Below are 21,512 nucleotides of genomic sequence, written 5' to 3' on the forward strand. Positions count from 1 at the left end.
ATTGACTTTGGATAATAAGTCATTGGGGTTTGTACTCCAGTGCGATATGCTGGGGTTAACTAGCTGGAACCAGGGAAGTATTCCACGTAATGCTTCAGTAACTCCCTTGACATCATTCCCAGCAGTGTGACCGGCAGTGATTTACAGCCATGACTTATTCACAATGCTCCATAAATCATGCCATTCCAGTCCTATGTCCTCAAAGGCCTTCCAATAATACTTCACTTACTCCCTGCCACCCATTTCCTTAACACCTGACATTTGCAGGCAGGCAGAAAAGTTAAAAACTTCTCTTGCATTCCTGCAGCTGACGTGTCTCCCAGCAGGATTCATGTGGAAACCTGCTGGATTCTGAGGTAATCAGAGCCTAAAGCCTGCAGTAAACTCTAGTTATTTTGTAACCAAATTAATTACTTTTTAAAAATTCAAGAACAGTCTAGTCAGCTTAACCCAGTAATTGAGTTGCTTTTTGCAGATTCCGCATACTTTACCCATGCATGGAATAATTTGATTACAACTCCCAATGAGCTTGAATCCAAGATCATTTTTATATGTTATACTTCGACACAAAGCAAGCTGAGCAGATTTGGATATTTATTTACAAACTTTTTAAATTGTTCTGGTGCACTTAGTGCTTAATAAGGCAAGGGCTACCCCACTCACTGCAGTGGGAGGCACTACATAGGTTCTCTTGCACACCTTGGTCAAAGTCCCGCAAGCCTGATCTACAGTGTGCCTGCTGTTACAGTCCTGGGCCTTTTGTGAACAAAGATTGCCAGTCCTGCCACATAGAATGGTCACTTTGGCATGTGGATAAGTATCCAGAGGGAACGGAGACCACCCAAATTGTGACTCAGTCAGGATTTGAACCAATGGTCCACAACTGAAAGATTAATACATTAATCTACTGAATTACACAGCTCCACCAAACTTTTACCATATTTAAAACAGTAATGCTTTTAGCATACCTGTGGTGTGGCCATGCATTATATGGCATTTTGGTCAGGAAGTACCTTTCCAATCATTTTTTTTTCTTTCCTTTTCATAGGAAGAGAAAAATGGTATGTAACTCTCCATTTATCTCAATTTTGTTTATATTACTGCATCATTTTAATATAAGGAAATATCACAGGCATGTAGTGTGTGCATTCTACCCACCTATTTATACTAAAAACATACACGTAACCGGTTACAAACAGCGTTCAATATTGTGCTCAAGCAGCTGAAATTCACGATGAATACAAGTGGTCTTGAATCAAAAGTTGAAAGAAAAGTTCAGTTTTTGATCAGGCACTCAGTTCCTATAGCGATGGGCAGCAGTATAAACCCGTATGACAGATAGATTTATTTTGTTATATTGGTGAGAAGACTCTGATAAAGACAGCTAGCAAAGCTAAGTCTGGGGAGACTTAGGGCACAGCAACCTAAGCCAGAAGGAGACAAAAATAAATGAACACAAACATTGCAATATGGCCATCACATCTCATTGATGTTTCAATAATTTCTTGTGGTCCACTGAATGTTGACCTATTTGGCTCTAAAGAAAAAGGGATTTAAGGGAGTCCATTTCCACTTTTTTTGCCTGTTTCTCATCTTTTGTTTTTTCTCATTCTTCCCTTTGCAAATTAATTGAGTTTCCTACCAGAACCAACTTCACTTAAATGTCTGTTTGCCTACCTGTTTTGGCAAGTAATGTTTTAGGCAGCTGAGCAAAATATAATTAGTGTTTCCTTTCATTGTCCTCATGTCAACGGTGGGTGAATAGATTTTGCATCTGTGTTGGTTGCACCAGGGTTGGAGCAGTTTCACGAGATTTTTGCAAACACAGTTCCTATTAACGTTTGCAGGAGTTGCATACGTGCTCTCAGGAGTCTGGTTTGGTGTCTATTCCAACATGTTTTTGCTTAAAATAATCAAAATTGTGTCTGCTATATGTCTAGATAACTGAAATGACTGCACATTTATATTTAGCTTTCGCCATTTGAACCCGACAACTTCTGCTGGATTCATATTTTTACTAGATCTTGAGTCCCCCAGGAGATGAGACTGACTGTTAAATGTTGCTTGGGTTTTAGATGGACTAGAGAGATTTTAATCTTGGACACATTGACCTAACTTTTTAAAAGTGACGAGTGATGCCTCAATTTTAGGTATCGAACTTGGGACAACCTTAACGGGCCTGATTTTCAGACAGTGGGTGCTTTTTGAAACTCAAGTCCCTTTAATATAACTCAAGTTAGACACACACAATCATTAGTCACTCTTGAAAATGTAGGTCATTATCCCTTGCAGGGTAAGCATTGTGGAAAATGTCACATTTAATATAAAACTGTGACCTGCCTTCTCAGTCTTTTATTAGGAGTTTCACGATTCCTAATATTTTATTCAAGATATTTGTTTGTTGACTGTTCATTCAGGATATTTATTCAGTGAATGCCAAGATAGTTTGACAAAGTCAAAGACTAAATGCTCTGTGCCTCAAGTGCAAATAAAAAAAAAATAGATGGAAACACACTTTGTACGCCGAGTGCTAAGTGCATTATTGGAAGGTAATAAGTGCTGATGCTTGAGGGCGGAAGCCATTGTGTGCAGTGGAGTGAAGACCCACGTTGTTATGAATCTGTGTGTGATTTTAACTGTTATAACAAAAATAAAAATCAACAAATAGGCTACATATCTGCCAAGGACTTGTTTACAGACCCCATTCAAATGAGTGGAAGTGGAATAAGCGGTCAGTCCTATCAGATGAATCGTGCCAGTAGCTCAATGAGCTATTGCATTAAAAGTCCAGCATTTATTAGTTGCTTCAGCTGTCCTTTCAAACAGCTTTTTCTGTCTGCGTGACCTTCCCATCAGAGGGAACGCTGCCTGGACTTGCTTTATTATCGCTGAAGATCAACATGTGTGGTTTCCTCAATTGAAACGGTAATGGAGCAAACCTACGAAAAGGGAGAGAGTAGGATTTTCATAAGGGCTCAGCACTGCATTAATTCTGCGTCCACTGAAGTGAATGGTAAGTATCCCATTGACTTCAGTGGGAGCAGAGTTTAGGCCAATGCTGAGCACTTTTGAAAATCTTGCCTGCAGAGATGGCATATTCTAAAGACTACATAAATCAGCCGGTAAATCCTGTTGCTAAGTAATATGAACAAGATAGGAATTGCTAATAACAGGTCATTGAAGTCACTGGTGATTTTTCCGCTCAATAGATTTTTGGTCATATTAACGGCAGTAATATTAACTTATTCTCTCTCCTCTTAACATTGCAGTTGGGTGTTAATATAAATAATATATAGGTGAGGTCTACATACTTCCTATTAATACGTTAGCTGCTATGATGCAAACTACTCGGGTAATCTGGCAGTAGGGATCTTATGTACTTAATAGAGATATACAAGCAGTGGTGAGCTGGAGCCGGTTCGAGCGAACCAGTTGTTAAATTTTAAAGCCGGTTTAGAACCGGTTGTTAAAGGGGTGAGCAAACTCCGGCCCAAGGGCCACATTCGGCCCACGGGACGGTCCTGTCCAGCCCGCCTGAGCTGTCAGCTGGGGAGGCTCCCCTGAGAATCTGTTTTTAATTTTTACTCACCCGGTGGCACTCCGGGTCTTCGGCGGCATTTCGGCGGTGGGCCCCTCATTCGCTCTGGGTCTTCCACGGCATTTCGAGGCAGGTCCTTCAGTGCCGCCGAAGACCCGGAGCAAGTGAAGGACCTGCCGCCAAAGACCTGGAGTGACTGAAGGAACCGGTTCTTCAGCTTTTGGCAGCTCATCACTGTATACAAGTATACAGGTTGGGCCTGAGTTTTCATTGCTTTGCACCTTGTATAGTAGTTTCTGCCTTTGCAAAGTGGGTATATAAAACGCTGTCATTCTGATCTGGTAGCACTTGACACAGATCTAACCACTGAAATCAGGCCCCACGACTATGAAATATTCAGCAAAGAGACTGATGATGGCATCAACCAATCATTTTCATCAAGTTCTTTTCAAACGTCAGGGCAAAATTCTATTCTCCGATCTGCACTGCAAATGAAAGTGCAAGTCTCTCATCCTTATTCTGTATTCACTCCCCAGGTGGTATTCCTGTTGATACTCACTGATATTCTGTATGTTATGGATCTAAATGCAGAAATTAGTTGTTGCTTCAGCTGTCCTTTCAAACAGCTTTTTCTGTCTGAATGGCCTTCCCATCAGAGGGAACGCTGCCTGGACTGTAATTGCTGCCTCAAATTCTAAGGCTATATGTAGCTATGAAAATATGATAGTATAACACGACTTTATAAAAACCCATGTTAAAATCAATAGCCTTTTGATTCTGGTTCCCCATTGATCAGCCATCCAGTGGATGTGATGTGGTCATCAAAGACCAGACTGATTTGTACATTCTTAGATGAGATGCCCAGGGCAATAATCCGTAGAACAAGAAATTATGTGTAATAAGATGGACATTTCCAGCCATGCAGCTTTTTCCTTGTGTGTTGTGGATGTTGAAGAGTCTGCTTTTTTAAAAAAATGTGTAAGTGCTCTGTCTCATCTGAATCCAAATATACAGGCCAAGCAACTTACATTATTTTCTCCAAAGTCCAAATTAAAATGTTCCAGAGAATTGCTTTTTAATTTAAAAAAATTGCATACTTTCGAATGGTATTTTACAAGGTGCTGCAGTATATCAATTACGTTGAAGTATATGAAGTGCAGTGACACAAATAGCAATCGACTACATTACCAGATGTCCACCTTATAACAGTAAGTTAAAAGCACATGTCAATCTGCTAAAGGGGGGCGGGGCATACATGATTTAAAACGAAAACATATTGGGTTGTTGGCTTCCTTGCCCTGTAATTAGAGGTCTGCGTGGCCATATGAGGGACGCAAGATTGAGTACTTAGTCCCTTTGAAGTAAATGGAAGGAGACTCACTGAGGATATCCTCAGATATGGTAGCACCCTGATCAATTTTATCCTTCTCCCCCGGCCTTTTATGTCAGTTGTATTTTTAGACTAAACTCTTTGGGGGCAGGAAACGTATCGTCTTATGTTTGTACAGCACCTGTTACGATGGCACTCCAGTCCTGGGTCTAATACAAAATAATCAGCTACAACAGTTCTGGAGACAGCATGCTGCTTCTGATGGGGGGGTGTAGAGAAAGGAAGGTGCCGCTTCTTGCTTTATAGTAAGTCTTCTGGCTACCCTTGGAGCAGTGCTGAAGAGCTCCAAAGGGAGTCCCATCCATCCCTGGTCAAAGAAAAGTCTGTGGCAACTAGGAGAATTAGGAGAGTGGGGTATAAATTGGGGCGAGGGAGGATCCCCTCATACCGCCCAAAATGAAAGCCCCATACAGACTCGCTCCAGATAGCTGGGTAAAGAAATGGGGTTGTTGACACAGGTACAAAAATGTTGTGCTGACCCCAGATGTCCCCTTTGTTCTCATGCAGACAGAAAAAATGACACGTGAGGATGGAAAAATATATTCTATTCAGAAATGTGCCAGACCATCGAAATCTGTGCGTGCGTATGCATGTTGCCTGCATGCACTCAGATCTTCCAAGAAAAAAAAAAACTAAAAGAAATTGCAGCTGAGCTAGATGCATTCAGGGATCAGTGTCAACAAATGTTGAACAAATTATCACTTTTTTAAAAACAACCCTGCAGTCTTCACTCAGGCAAAACACCATTTGAATTCACATGAGTTTTGTCTGAATAAGAATTCCAGCACTAGGCCCACTTTTAGAAAGCAGAATCCTTTCCCCAGACATTTAAATCCTTCTGAACAGCACGAAAACTGCCCAATAAATCAAGAAAAAAATACCTCTGACCTTACATTCTCCATTCAGGTTAGGAGATCATCTGTTTGACCATGCACTACAGAGTATGGTGCAAAAAGACAGTTTCCAAATCCAGATCCTAGTGGAACATTTTAATCAGATGTACAGAACAATCATATGAGCAACGATGATAAAATGAAGCAATTATGCCAAAGCACATGGTCTTGGAGGGTCTGTAGATAAAATAGAGCACCCTTTGTATTTCAGCACTACAAAAGTTATGGCTGTTCTCACAAACTACTGCTGATGCACAAGCTGAAGCCTTTTAGAAATGAATTTTCATCCTGTAGCAAGTCTTAAAAGGGAAACATTTCCACAAAAAGAAATGCACATTGCCAGTATTTGTCTATCTTGTTCATTTTCTTTGCTGTTTAATTGGGGTCTACACAACCAAGCTTCTCCTTTACTTATTATTTGTATTGCAGTTGCATCTAGGAGCACCAGTCAGGGATTAGCACCCTATTGCGTACACACGCGCACACACACACACAGACAGCAAAATCCTGACCTCATAGAAGTCAATAGGAGCTTTGTCATTGACTTGAATGGGGCAAGGATCTCACCCATCATCTTCTTGATCCAGTGGTGAAATTACATCCTGTGAGCAAACCCTTCAGTCTTTACTCACACAAAACTCCTAATGAGGCCACTGGGAGTTTTGTCTCAGTAAAAATGCCAGGTGTGGCCCCTTTTGATAATGAAAGCATCATCTGTTGTCACCACCTTTTCCATGATGTCATATATTTAGCATTATGATTTAATGGCAGGATGAAATAGGAGAAGATGAGCTGTGAGGGAAGAAGTGCTTGTTTACCACACAAAGGGCCAAAGTCTACTTCTGGATGTGTAAACATCCCTCTGTATTGAATTCTATGGGAATGAAGTGCACATGTGAGGGAAGGAGGTGGATCAAAGAGTAGAACTGTTCAGAAAATGGGCTTTTCTTCCCCAGAATATTTGACACTTTGGCTGAAAACTCAAATATTCTGGTTCAGAAATGCTATCATGACGCCTCATGGAAGTTGTAGTTCAGGCACTTCATGCTCCCATTGTTCTCAATAGGGCAGACTCTTTGCCTAGACAACATCTCCCATGATGCATCACAGTCTGTCCTCTTGGGGAGTTATGAGCTGCCTCATGGGGCATAAACATTTCTGTTTTCTGGTGTTCGGTGAGGTTTTTGACCAAGTTAACGTTCTGAAGTTAGGGGACACTTTTCATGCAAAATTTCATTTGGTGAAAAATCCAATTTTTCTGTCAAAAATAATTTTGACATAAGATTTTTGACCAGCCCTACCAAAGAGTTACGCTAAATGGTAAGCTAGATAAGAAAACCGAAGAGTATGGCCTGCGGTGAAATCACAGGATGGGGAGATAGGACCTCGTAGGTCTGATTCTCATGTCACTTTATGCCAGTGTAGCTTTTTTGACTTCAGTAAAGTTACTCTTGATTTAAACTGCTAGAAGTGAGAAAACAATGGAACCAGCCCCTGGCTCTGCCACTAATTTACCATGGGAGCTTGGCCAAGTCAATTTCACTTTGGATTAGTTTTCCAATTTGTAAAATGGGGGTAGTATTTACCTACTCCACGGGGACACTGAGATACCATAGTGGTGAGGACCATATACGTTGCTTGATAGAATGTCTGTTGCTTTGAGATATTTGAGTGGAAAGCATGATATAAAGACACGAGCAAACTGGATTATGTGGAAGTCGGCTGTATTCTTATTGGTACACTCCTTTCTGAAACGTCCACTTCCATGCTGAGTGCTACTCCTTAACTAGAAGGATGTCTTTTCCAGAATCTGAAATTATAAAAATAAATACATAGATGTGTTAGGGTAAGTGAGTGTTGTGTGGAGTGGCATTGTGTTATTAAGGATCCATGCTGGGAACAGTCTGTGGTTTGTCTAGTTTGTTGAGCCTCAGAGGAAGAGAATTTACATCATGTGTGGTGACCACAGCTATAACCGGTTGAGTGGTTTCTCTTATATAATTAGAGATTGCTTTTAGTTTTAATCTGTTGCTATTTAAAGGTCCATGCAGTAACTGATTTACAAGACGTTTCAGAACGTTGCATCCAGCTTCAATAAAGCCACAAATAAACAGCAAACAGGGACCATATGAAAAGTCAAATGAACTTATCAGAAAGTTTTTAAAGTCAATTCATGCAGACTCTCACCCAAAATAACATCCCGTTCTTCGTAGCACCCAGAATAATTAAGTCACTTGTTGAATGACTCCAGTGTCCTCCTCTCCATGTGCTAACTTTTCCTTAACATCCAAAACTTTGCTTCATTGACTATTGCAGACAAGTAGCTTGTTATAGTGCTTGTAGAGTGTGTTAGTCCTGAACTTATTTAAACTTTACATTCTATGGTGCTGAGTTTTAAAAACCTTATAAAACTCAAATAAACATTATCTATCCATCTGCAGTCGCACAGATTTACACACCCATACATTTGTTTATTTTTTTTAGTAATTGGTTTAATATGGAGACTTCAGACCCAGAAGCAAAATAGTCAGATTGACAGGAGCTGAAGAAGCCAGATGGTAGAACTGAGCAAGAGAGAGTGAGTCAATTTCTGCCCTGATTTTCTCCATGAACACTATTGGGGTTGCACAGCATTTAGTCCTTCCTATTTAGCTGAAGAGAAGGGATCAGTTGTTACACCCCATTCCGCCAATCCTGTGGCTAGCTCGAGGCCAGTTCAGCCTCTGGCTCAAGTTAGAGCAGCCTCAGGATTGTTCTAACTTGTATTGACTGAGAGTGGCCCTAAAGGGGCCGTGACACCAGCCAGGGATCGCCAGCATGCAGCAGCATCTGGTCATACTCTCTCCCGAGCCACATGCTATATGTGAAAGTAGGAGGGGTGGAATTAACTCAGGGTCATCAGGGATTGCCACACTATGGGAATTCTCAGCTGGCTGGGCAGCCAAAGTGGCACAAAGGAGCTGTGGTGGGAGCTGGCCAATTGTGACCAAACAGGAATAACTGAGAACTTTCTCAAAAAGAAAAGGAGTACTTGTAGCACCTTAGAGACTAACCAATTTATTTGAGCATGAGCTTTCGTGAGCTACAGCTCACTTCATCAACTTTCTCCTTTGCTAGACCAGATGGATAGGCCTGTGAGCTGAAACAAAACCTGCCTTAAGCGTTCATTTCGGTGTCCACCTATCAGTGTGCAGAGGTGTAAAGCATTCATTACCCAACTCCAAAAAACAAACAAAAAACACTTCGGTGAGGAGTTGAGTACAGTTTGTGGATTTTCTATAAAAACTAATTATAGACTTTATTACTAAGGGCCACATACATTTCCCCCTCTTCTGGGAGTCATTCATTAAACTTTATGTTCTGAGGTTGAGCAGAATGGCTGCAGCTTAATGCTGTGTTTTATTCACGTTCCCTGGTACTCCAACGCCTGGTTATTGCTAGTGTCCCTGTGTGGATTTTTTTTTCCTTCTGAATTTATATTAAAAAGCCTGAGATGCTGCGTGAGGGGGTCTTTCTTCTTAGAGAAGAAGCATATTTTTTTCAAAGCAGGTTTATAACTGTATCATGTTATAACTGGATTGGTTCAATTTGGGGATGGGTGCAGTGCAGACTCAGTCCCCAGACTAAGGGCTCATTCTGAATTGCAATAAAGATTGATCATTTCCAGGCAAACCAGCTGGTCAGCCAGTAAACGTAACTAGCATTGCAATCACCTACGCCACTAGAGAATAGGCTGAAATCTGGGCAATAGCTGAGAGGAAAACAAAGACAAGGATGCCATTGTTCCTTAGACAGTTTTGAACTGGATTCTGCAACCCTTGCTCACGAGACTAGTCCAAGTGAAGTCACTGGGACAGCTTGTGAGAGTAGGGACTACTCACATGAGGAAGGGTTGCAGAGAAGAAACTATTTCAACCTGTCTGCAGCAGCTGCCAGTGTGTGTGCTGACAGGATCCTTTGGCTGAAACACATTCTTCCCTTTGAAGATCAAACACTCTTCTAAATCTATGCTCTGGTGCAGAGAACACAGTGATTTACATTGTTCCTTGAGCCATGGGTCTGGAGAACCTATTTTCTACGACATTATCAAGAAGCTTTTCTCAATGAGGTTCTGTGAGGGAGGAAATGTAATCCATCAGCTGAAGTTTTGAGATCCTTAGCATCCATATATACAGCTCTCTCATAGTAGCCTTATGATTATGCTGCTGCAATTCAGCAGGGTCAAAACAAGAGGAAACCATGTCTAGAAACTAAACATAACCCTGCCTCAAACTAAAGTCACATCCAAGAAATGCACCCACAAGGAAACAAATTCAGAACTGAGGCTCTCACAGTGGTTTTGATTTAGCCCCTTTTTATCTGAGCCATTCCAGCATTTAAGAACTTCTATCCACAGAGCTCGCTCTTTAATGGAAATAAATTAGGAAAGAGCCCATTTAGGATGAATATTGGGGAAAAAAATCTCTTGGCAGTGAGATGTATTAGGCTGTAAAATGAGCTCCCAAGAAAAGTAGTGGGACTTTTAAAAACAAGACTAATCAGCATGCTAGAGATTGTACAGTAGTGCAGGGAGCAGTGCGGTATGGCAGGGAGTTGGACTGGGTGACCAAACAGGGCTTTTTCCGTCTCTTATGGGGGAGATTTTCAAAGGCATAAAGGGCAGTTAGGCACCTAACTCCCATGGAAAGTTGAGTGCCTTTGAAAAAATCCCCCAGTGATTCTATTAGCACTTCTAAAGCATCCATTCTCACACTATCAAGGGTCCCCCACCACCCATCAGGATTCCATTCTGTTGAGACAAGTACCTGTTTCACTACTTTCAGAGTAACAGCCCTATTAGTCTGTATTCGCAAAAAGAAAAGGAGGACTTGTGGCACCTTAGAGATTAACACATTTATTTGAGCATAAGCTTTTGTGAGCTACAGCTCACTACTGTAAGCTGAATCTGTGGAGTTATGGAAAGGTATTGAGCATCCAGGCTGTGGACAATCTGTCTGTTTGAGGGCATGGCGGAGAGTGCTAGCCCCCAAATCCTATTAGAAGCTGAAATTCATATAGGGTTGGAGCTAAAGCCCTCTGAAGTCAATGGGAATCTTTCTGTTGACTTTGGATCAGGCCTATAATATATATTTTTTTCTTCTTCATTTGACATTGCTTGGTGCAGAGACCTCAGAGAGGGGAATCACTTTCTTGACAGAATAGACAGACTGTAGGTTTTACATCTGCCTTCACTCAAATCATCCTCCTTTCATAAGTTTGTGTCAGCTTTTATTTTACCTTAGTCTTTTACATTTCATAAATATTAATTCCCCAAATATTCCCTGTTATTTAATAGTTCACATCTATCACAGGCATTTCTGCTTTCTTGTCACACACAGATGTCATTCTCTGCCATCAAAAGCATGAGCATTTTCAAAAGAAGCTGTTCAGCCCAGAGATAAAGGAGCAATATTTTACTGCACGTGTTATTTATTGTGGTTCTTTATGGTTCTTTCCCTTCATTTTCTAATGCATCCATCTATCTGCCCTCTGAGGCTCTTGTTCACCTGCTTCCTTGGAGGGGACTGCTATGCTTTTTTAATCAGTTAACCAAATCCTGTCTAGTAGGCCAGCATTTCAGAATATTTCACGGTATGTGCCAGCATCAAAGTGACATAAAGGACATTTTTGGCTAGTTGCCATTTAAAGCCAGATAGTTACAGGCTGCCTGGGAGCAATTGGATCACTATAACTTTCTCGCCTTCTCACCTACAATGCATACCGTGCCTTAAACCCATTTAGAGATGTTGGTGTCTGGATTAGTAAAAACCTGCATGTTAATTTGGACTGTTGGTAGTATTTTATTTTGGCCTCACCCACCGACATGCTTTGTTTCTCATAATTAATACTGGTTCTCTAAGCTGGCCGCATTTGGCACAATGTTTCTCCCTACTATTCCACAGAAACTGTATCCCTCTTGTGTGTCTCTGCTTCTTACGAAATATGTAGTACTTTTCCAGGAAAACAACACCACCTTTTACATTTAGCCTGGTAAGTACACATGCATGAGCCAGTTATTTTCCCTGTAACGTACTGGTTGATTTCCAGTGAGGCGCTAAATCTTCATTTAAATTCTTACATTTAAACAAACAAACATGAAGCTGCTCTTTGTTCGTGCGTACAAGGTTCCATGATTTTCTTCCATTGCAAAACATCTGGGCACTGACGACTTTCACTGAACTAAAGGGTTTGCTCAGATCTCAGTGATTCAGAAAGTTTATGATCTATCAAACCAGCTATATGTACTGCTAGAATAGGCGCTGTACATTTTAACAGACAGATAATGCCAATTGCTGACCTGTTAAGCTCTTCAGTGTCACTGCTTTAGCTTGGCAATTAAACCCAGAGGTGAGTTCTCAAGAGCTGTGGTGAGAAATGAACAAGTGACAATGAAGGTAGGATGTGCATCCAAGCAATAACTTTTGGCCCCTTGTCTACGACCACTGAAACCCTGCTCACATCTATCATAGGCCCAATGTAACTAGCATCATTTCAACCACAGATTCTGATTCATTAAAGCAGCTCTACTCGGGAAAGCATTTCAGCATGTGCTTAAAACCCACTTATTTCAACAGCACTCTAAGCATGTGCTTTAAGTGCTGTCCTGAATTGGGGCCATACTGTGGAAGCAACCTTGGCAATGTTTTAAGGCAAATCCTGCCAGGGTCTCACTCCCCAGTCTCTGCTGCTGTGGAGGGCCTGACAAGCCCCACCGGTAGAACAGTTTCTCTGTGCAGAGTGTGTCGCAGCATGCGGGGAGCCCCTGCGGGTGGTTAGCCAGTCCTGCCAATCCCAAGAGTTCAATAATCAGGAGTTAGGACCCAGTCTCTGGGGTGTATCAAGCAGGAGAGCTAGAAACTCACCCCAAAAAAAGGCTGAAATTCTCACACAAAACACATGGTTTTTGTCTTACAGTCCCAGCTCCCAGAGTCAAGACAGATAACCAAGTTGGGAGAGCGGGCCGCACTGGGTTAGCATGCCTTGCCCAAGGCAGACCTGTGCTCTGTAGGGGCTTCTTCCGTGCTGCTGGGCATGTGTGGAGAGAGAGGCTAGGGGCAGAGCTTGACTGGGTGGCACTATGGCAGTGTGGCTCTGCTGGCAGAGGAGGGGGAGTGCAGCAGTGTGAGAGCACCTCTCTGTGGCTCAAAAACAACGAGGAGTCCTTGTGGCACCTTAGAGACTAACACATTTGTTTGGGCATAAGCTTTCGTGGGCTAAAGCCCACTTCATCAGATGTATGGAGCAGGTATAAATACATGAAAAGATGTGAGTTGCCTTACCAAGTGTGAGGTCAGTCTAACGAGACAATTCAATTAACAGCAGGATACCAAGGGAGGAAAAATAACTTTTGAAGTGGTAATCAGAGTGGCCCATTTCAGACAGTTGACAAGAACTGTGGCTTAGTTCTGTGGCTCAGTTTCCACATCTGGAAGCAGGGGAAGTGTCAAGGACTTTGATGTCTCCAGATGAAAAGTACCATATGAAAGCTAAGTGTTATTTTTATCCCAGCCCTCAGTCTGCAAGAGTGGCTGCAGATGCAGCTTCAGGAGGAGGAATCCATCCTGTCACCACCTGTTGTGCTTCCTGCCAGAGGTCTATTTACTGGAATTTAAAACTGCAACTAGGATTTATTCCTATTGTGTGTGTGTATATCTGCTACCTCAGACCCTAATATTGCAGTTCACACCTACTGTCTGCCCAGATTTTAACATTCTTGGGCCTGATCCAAGGTGCACTGTATTCATGGAGAGACTCCCATTGACTTCAGTGGGCTTTAGGTCAGGCCCATAGTTGGGTTCTTAAGCATTATTGGTACAATCGACTCTCGCATAGAAAAATCAATGAGGGGTGGCGGGGGAGGTAATAATTCCATCTAAAGTGTTTGTGTGGAGTGAAGAGGAGACTAATTTAGGTCCATAGGCTGCAGGGGTCAAAAGAAAATTCAGCAAGAGCCATCTCTGAGCTGCAAAAAAGGGCATCCCTTTTCTCCATGTGTGGGCTTTGTCTCCTGGCTGGCTGTTTAGTGGCTCATCTCGGCTCAGCTAAGCATGGCAAGGATTCTCTCTTCCTCGCAATGGGATAAACTAACCTGCTGTTTAGCTCCACTCAAGTGTTTCTTTTCTCATTGTAGATGCAGGCAAGAGACTGTGAATCATTAAAAGCTAAACAGGAGCAGATGTTCTGTATCAGGTTTAAAGTAGCAGTGTGTGGTAGTTGCTTTATCTTAATCTTCTAAATAGTATGTATGTTTTGGAGCAGCCTCTTATCCATTCTGTTTAATATTTGTGCCTTCCTTGGAAAGCGTTTGCGTCTTTTTTTCTTCTTGAACTGTGGGATTGAAAGTTCAACTGGACTGTGAACCCAGGACTGGTAGAGTTTTGCACAGGAGAAGTTTTAAAAAAGAGCAGCAGAGGCCAGAGTGAGAACAGCTAGTGAGACACTACAGTGAAAAAAGTCAGAGCAGACAATAGGCAGAATGAAAAATAAATGCAAACCTTAAACTATCAAAATCCTATAGAATTCCAATGATCTCCAGGCACGCCTCCAACCTCTGCCGACAGAAGTGCTGGGGCTCTTCCAGTGCAGCCAAAACACGGTGGGATTGCTAATGTGAGAGGAAGTGCTTTGGACCAATACAGTGTTTCTGCTTTATTTATGAAGGCAAAAAGATGATGGGTGAAGAAAAGAGTGAGAGGGAAAAGAGAAAAATGAATAAAAACCAGAGTCCATATACTGTGAAGCTCCCACACTTGTATCATTGTAGCTTTGGAATGCGGGCAGGCTCTTCTATTCCGAACATGCGGCACACATTTCACGTTAGCTAGGAAAACAAGGGGTTTGGGGACGGTTGTTTTTGTTTTTTAAATGAACAAATCATTGGGGGTGCTGAGAGGAGGTGGATCTGGCCTGCACAACCCTTCTTGCTGGTGAGAATGCATGAAATGGAAAAACTAACAAGCTGTGACTTTTAGAGCTCCAGCTGGAGTTTGCAGGGCTGGAAGTCAGGGGTAGGGGTGAACTATTTCTACTTGTCACCTGAGAATATTTGCTCTTGAAATCATTGAGACATGACAATGGGTGAAACCTTCCAATGCCATCATCTTGGTCTCTCTTGAATGTGGAGCCATATTTTAAGGGCTCAAAGGGAACTGGGGGTAGAGAGTCACACCTCCCTAGCTAGAACTCCTGGAAGCTTGTGCCGCCCTGCGGTACAATGTCTCCAGGGGCAGACAAGGCAGCCTCTCTGGAAAGCCATGTTTCTGGGTTTGCTAGTTCCTGCAGCAACAGTGGTGCATAGAAGCCCTGGCATGCTGGAGAGCTGTTGTGCCTGGTTCTTGTCTGGTTGCATGAAGAGAAGTCTCCTGGTGCCCTCCCCACCTTTCATGTGGGGAGTAAGCAGTCTCATCTCGCCCTAAGTCAAAAACGGAAAGTGAGCAAAACAGTATCCAAAGTTTCAGAGGAACAGCCGTGTTAGTCTGTATTCGCAAAAAGAAAAGGAGTACTTGTGGCACCTTAGAGACTAACCGATTTATTTGAGCATGAGCTTTCGTGAGCTACAGCTCACTTCATCAGATGCAACCAATTTATTTAAGCATGAGCTTTCCTGAGCTACAGCTCACTTCATCAGAGTATCCAAAGTGTCTCCAGACCAACAGCGTGAGATGTCCGACTGACAGAGAGCTCAACTGGACTCAACCCCCATTTGTGAAATGCTCGCAAAGGGAAGGATTTATGCCTTGCCCTGCTGCTGTCTTTAAAACAGTCTGTGTCGTCACAGAATTCACTAACTGTACAATAGCCCCTTGGTCTGGAACTGCTGCATCTCCGATACAAGCATGTATTCGGCTTCTTTTTCTAGCAATGAAAGATATTGTAACTCCTGGTCTAAGCTCATGCATTTATTTTAATGTAATAGGGTCACCCAGTCTAAACCACTATCAATAATTTAAACAAGAAAGGATAAACATCCTGCCAGTAAATCTGTTTGCATTTTAAATTAAACATGAAAGGTATCTTGAGGCATTTTATGCCCCTGTTATTTTATATTGCTAGGTCAGCCACCTTACAGTAGATGTATTAGCATCAGTGTTCAAAGGGCAAATCCGCCGCCTAGATATTCACCGTGCTTTGTGCCATAGCAACTCTGTGGGACCCTTGCAGAGGTTTCATTGGGCCTCTGCACCTCCTTGTGTACTGGACAGGAGGGATCCCACACTCAGCAGCACAGAGAGGGACAGTGCAAGTGAGCCAGAAGAAGTTGCCACTGGCTCCTTACTTATGTGAATCCAGCGGTTGGAAATCCTACATGGAGGGTACAGAGGCACACGTACTCCAGCTACAGCCAGTAATTTAAAGTGTGGCCTCTGCTAGCAGATGGACCACGTCTTCACGGTTTGCCCTTTTTATCTTGTAAAGTAGTGTGTGAATTTAGTGCTGGATTAAAGTATCATACTGCTAGCCCTAGCTAAGGACATTTTCTATTCACTCACCTTACCGGTGCAGCCTCCACCCTGCCCTACCAAAGTGTTTCAGTCCTGCCCTGGAAGGACCATCTCCAGGCATGAGAAGGCAGGTCAGCCTCCCTGCCCTCTCAGTCCTTAGGCATGATCTGAAATATGGTCTTCTGCTCTTTCAAAGCCCATCCATTGCGTATGAATTTCATTCTTTTCCATGTTACTAGCATTCCTTGTTAAACCAAGAGAAAAAGAGCCGTTTCCCTTGAAAAACAATGACAAGCAAGTAAAAAGAAAACCCATTCCGTACGCATAGAATTATAGTCATGTTGAAGGATCTCTTAACCTAGTCCCTTTCCAAGGCTATAATGTAGGGGGAAAGTGCAGCGGGTTTAAACCACATGATACTAATCTCACCTGCGTTGAAGGAGAAGCTCCAGATGGTACCACTTTACGGCAACAGGCACCACCCTCCCATTAGAGAACCATGCAGAGGATGAAGGGAAGGGTGCTGGCTGTTCATCTGGGATGGAAGCCATTATGCCTGGGCTGGGCAGGCTGGCTCAAGGTGGGCAGCTTCGAGGCTATGCCAGGCATACCTTGCTGCACCATTATAAAGAAGGCAAGTGCACCTCCATCGAGTGCATGCTGTTGACCCCAGCCATACACACAGCTGAGTGTCTAGACTTGCCCCTGGCTACAGACTGTGCCTCTCTTGGACCATTGTATTGTAGCTAGCCCCTTCTCCTACCACTTTTTGGGTCCTGCCCTGCTGTTTTCATGGGAATGGGGAGAGGGCAACATTCCCAAATCCTATGACCCCACAGAGCCGGTGAGCAGGAGCTAGGCAATGTAAAAAGGAATATGCCAGGAGATAGGAAGGACCTAGCTGTTTAAGAGTTTACATCCTGACAGCTACAGCCTGGCACTTATTTGAAAAACTTATTGCTGGAGCTCTGTTGCCTCCCATTCCTGATGGAGTCTTCAGGCAGCCGGCGGAGCAGGACAAGGCTGCAAAAGCAGCAAAAGGGGAGTCAGCGTTTTAACCAGATCAGTGGAGGGGAAAAAATAGAACCTGGCAAGTGTTCAGAATCCATGAAAGGAGCATAATGCAAGGCAAGCAGCCATAGGCTGCAGCCTGACAATTCAGGAGCAAACAGAAAGCAAACCGTAAGAGTGGCTTCCCACCCCGTAAGCTTTTCCCAAGGAAATGAGCTAAGAGTGAGAACTTTGAAAAAATAGAAAGGAGCGGGTAGGTTTTTTTTTAAAAAAAAAAAACACACCCTAAACTAGTTTAAAAGGAAAAATCTGTTGATTTTACTGTAAATTAAAATTTTGCACCCTGCCCTAAAAATAGATGAACTATTATATCAGTTATCAGGTGAGACAAAACTCAGACAGACAGGAAGGTAACAAGATGTTATACAGTTCATATGAATTATTTTTAACATTTCCCATAGATTTTAACGTCAGAAGGCTTTATGTGGCAATTTAAGGGGCTTAAAAATGTAACAAGGAACTCGCTGAATTAGTTCTCACGTGGTTATTTGGGAATTTGTGTGACAATTGTTTTCCTGTTGTGCTTAGACCCAGGGAGATGCAGCCTTTTCAGAAAGTGCCTGGTGGTCAAATTTGCAGAGCATTAAAATGGTGCCTTGTGTATTTTTGGCATTGTTGCTGGCTCGTGCTGGCATTAATGGGAAGGGGCACTGAAGGAAAGCAGTTGCAACAGCATTGTGCCAATCAGAGCTGCTACTTAAGGAAGCTTGCGGTGGAGTTGTTTGCTGCTTACTACTGCCAGTGGGTTTCTCTTTGTGCACAGGAACTGAGATGGCTTGGAGGGAAATTTTCATTTCATTTACAACCCCTCTTCATTGCATATTGTCATTATCCTGTCTTGCTCTCTCTTTGGGGCTCATCCTGAGAGGTGTGAGAAACCCCAACTCTGCTTTGGGTTGGAACCTCTGATATTTGTCTTTAATCAGAAGAAAACAAAAAGTTAGAAAGAGGTAGAGGAAGCCCACTTTTCTCTCTAACCTAGTAAATGATATTGCTGTGCAAGTAGATTCTACTGCAGAAATATTTGCTGGAAAGTCCTATTGTCTTTAAGTTTATAAATGGCTGATAGCATTTTAATAGGAGATTTTTTTAAACGTGTAGAGTCACACTGTTCTTTTGCTACCTAAGTAGGAAGGTGAAAAAGCAGGATTTTGGGCTTTTGGTGTTGCTATATATGAAATGCCCACCCACACCCACTTTCCCTCGCCCCCTCCCTGTCCTCATTCAAGACTCTCAAGACACTTTTCTTTCAGAAAGGCTACAGTAGGGAGCTAACAACATAGAACAAAACTTCAGGTTACTCCCTCTGCTTGGTGTCCTAGCACATCCTTTCTTCTCTGTAGTTATCTTAAAACATGTCAGCCCAAGCCCAAAGAACTTATCAGTGCTTTGTACATTAATTTATAATAACTCATAGTTATTTAAGAGATAAGTGGGAGGGCTGCAAGGCAAATTAAGTCAGCTGCTCAAAAGCTTGTGGCTTTTGTAGATCAGTGTCTAATGACTCAAGGCCCAATTCTGCAAGCCCTCCACCTGTCAAATTACCATAGACCTTAGTGAGAGTTCTGCACACAGGGGGTTTACAAGATCAAACTGAAAGGTCTGTTTTAACTCACCCATTAGGTCCTGGATTTGACTCCTGTATCAGGATGCTCATACTCCTCATATTGCAGTGTACCATAGACATGAACTGGTGATAGCTGTCCACAGCATGTCTGAAACAATGTGGCAGTCATACCATCAGGGGGGCAATATACAGTGGCTACTGGGGATATTCCCCAAAGTGAAATGATGGGAACTCTCAAGCCCCTGCTGCGAACAGCTTTGGATGAATCTAGGCAGATTGCAACGTAACTGCATTCCCCTTGATTCTTTCCAGTTACCGCGTTGGGAACCTCTTCCTTTTTATGGAAATCAGCAATGTGTTAGCAGTGTCATAACAGATACTGAAAGTGTATGGTGACCTCGAGCAATGCAGGTGAGACAGCAGGAAGGTTTTTCATTTTAAATTAAATTCGTAAATGGTAGGAACTTTTAGTTTTTAATATGAACAGTGATTTATGATGGTATGAGCCAAAAGTGGACAAATTCATCAAACATACTGTCTTTTTTTTGTCATAGAAGGACCAGATCAAAGTCACATGATTGTTAGACTTTTGGAGCCAGATCTCCAGTTGGTATAAATGCGTGTAGCTCCACTGCCTACAACAGAGCGACACCAGTTTACACTAAGGGTTTAGCCTTTGGTTGCCTTGGTTTCACTACTGTTTTATGAGACAATGAATTGGAAATCTGCCAAATTAAATTCTTTTCCTTTCTACCAGCCACTTTATAACACTGAAAATATTATACAACATGCTTTTAGTACATGCAACCTGAGACCCCAAGTTTCCCTTCTGTATGTTAGGTCCCAAGAAATGCTGCAGCACTAATATTCCTCTTCAAATTATCCTGGGTTCATGATCTTTGTCCTTCCTGAGGCTCCCGTCTGTCCTCCAAAAATACTGTATTTAAATTGATTATTTTAACCGCACCTTTGTCGCCATTGTTCTCTGTTGTTGCCAGTCTAGGATACTGCCAGAATGCTTATTTCCAAGTTGTATTTAAAGCAGGGGTGGGCAAACTTTTTGGCCCAGGGGCCACATCTGGGTATGGAAATTGTATAGCAGGTCATGAATGGTCACAAAATTAGGGGTTGGGGTGCGGAAGAGGGTGAGGACTCTGGCTGGGGGGCGCGGGCTCTGGGGTGGGGCCAGAAATGAGGAGTTCAGGTTATGGGAGGGTGCTCCAGGCTGGGACCGAGGGGTTCAGAGGGTGGGAGGGAGATCAGGGCTAGGGCAGGGGGTTGGGGCACAGGAGAGAGTCAGGGGGGTAGGCTCCGGGTAGCGCTTACCTCAAGCAGCTCCCAGAAGCTGCAGCATGTTCCCTCTCCAGCTCCTATGCGGAGGCGCAGCCAAGCAGCTCTGCGCGCTGCCCTGTCTGCAGGTACCGCCCCTGAAGCTCCCATTGGCCACGGTTCCTGGCCAATGGGAGCTGCGGGGGAAGCACTTGGGGTGGGGCAGGGTGCAGAGCCTCCTGGCTGCCCCTACGTGTAGGTGCTGGAGGGGGGGACATGCCGCTGCTTCTGGGAGCTGCACGGAGTTGGGCAAGCCACTGACCCCAGCGGAAACTCGAGGGCCAGATTAAAACGTCTGGAGGGCCGGGTGTAGCCCCCAGGTCATAGTTTGCCCACCCCTGTTGTAGAGACTCAGGCTGCAGCCAAATTCAACCTTGACTTTAGTAGAGCTAAATTTTAGTAGTCTAGCTACAAAAGATGGATTTTAAGTGTCTAATATTTACAGATTTGTCATGGGACTAAATAAAGCAGAGTTCTGACAATATCTCCAAATCTATTGGGTTACCTTTAAAATCAAACCCCCAGCTAAATTTATTTCAAGGCACAGTTCTAAATTATTGACCTACAGTACACATTTCTGGTCCAAAATAACGTAAAGTCTTCACTACAACAGATATTCTTTTGTGAAGGGCAAATTGGGAGGTTAACCAATGCTGAGGTATTTGAGGAAAATCTTTTTTTTAGTGACATACGGGTATTTCCTCACTCCCCCATTAGGGAAATGCCTTAAGTGCAGATATCTAAATGAACTGGAACAAGCCAAATACCCATAAAGCCTGAAGTATAACACACTACTTAAGGAAATGTTTTCAATTAGCAGGTCAGATTCTGAAGATGCTGCTTGACCACGAAGCCAGGAAAGGCCCTCAAGGATTAGCTCACCCTGCTGTGCTTATGTAGCCAGAAGAAAATACCTCCCAGCTCATTACTGTAATTTATCCTCTAGCAATAAATCTGTAGTTCTCTGTGTTGAAGGTTGATGGCTGTCAATTTGTCAGCAAATGCAGGTCCCAGTAGCATATGCCCCTGCAGAGAAACAGCACAAAACCATGACACATGCCTAGCTATGGGCATGATCCAGCAAAGAGCTGAGTGTCCTGAAGAAAAATAATGGATGATGATCAGCAACTCGCAAGAGAAGCAGCCCCTCCCTGGATCAGGCCCTGACATTGCAAGGCACGGGATGAGCTTAGCAATAACACACAGTTTCTCTTTTCTTTGAATTTAGCCATGCTTTAGGTAT

General features: G+C 43.0%; 1 protein-coding gene and 1 long non-coding RNA gene across 7 annotated transcripts in view; one reads left to right on the forward strand and one right to left on the reverse strand.

Annotated features, from left to right (window-relative positions):
* CHST11 (carbohydrate sulfotransferase 11) overlaps positions 1–21,512 on the forward strand; it is a 245,946-nt gene that overhangs the window by 205,614 nt on the left and 18,820 nt on the right. For 2 of the 6 annotated variants that reach the window (XM_075123290.1, XM_075123296.1), the window contains one exon: positions 19,253–19,351. The exons of the other annotated variants lie outside the window; for them this stretch is intronic. In XM_075123290.1, coding sequence (XP_074979391.1) covers positions 19,346–19,351 — 6 coding nt within the window. In that variant the 5' untranslated portion in view covers positions 19,253–19,345. The remainder of the gene's footprint in view (positions 1–19,252; positions 19,352–21,512) is intronic. 6 annotated transcript variants of the gene reach the window in all.
* Positions 7,529–20,309, reverse strand: LOC142070126 (uncharacterized). Its single transcript, XR_012666095.1, has 3 exons — positions 20,267–20,309; positions 18,990–19,088; positions 7,529–7,631 (listed from the first exon to the last, which is right to left on the reverse strand). It is a non-coding gene; the product is annotated as an uncharacterized LOC142070126 (long non-coding RNA).

Source organism: Caretta caretta, chromosome 1 (genome assembly GCF_965140235.1).
Source record: "Caretta caretta isolate rCarCar2 chromosome 1, rCarCar1.hap1, whole genome shotgun sequence".
Lineage (NCBI taxonomy): Eukaryota > Metazoa > Chordata > Testudines > Cheloniidae > Caretta > Caretta caretta.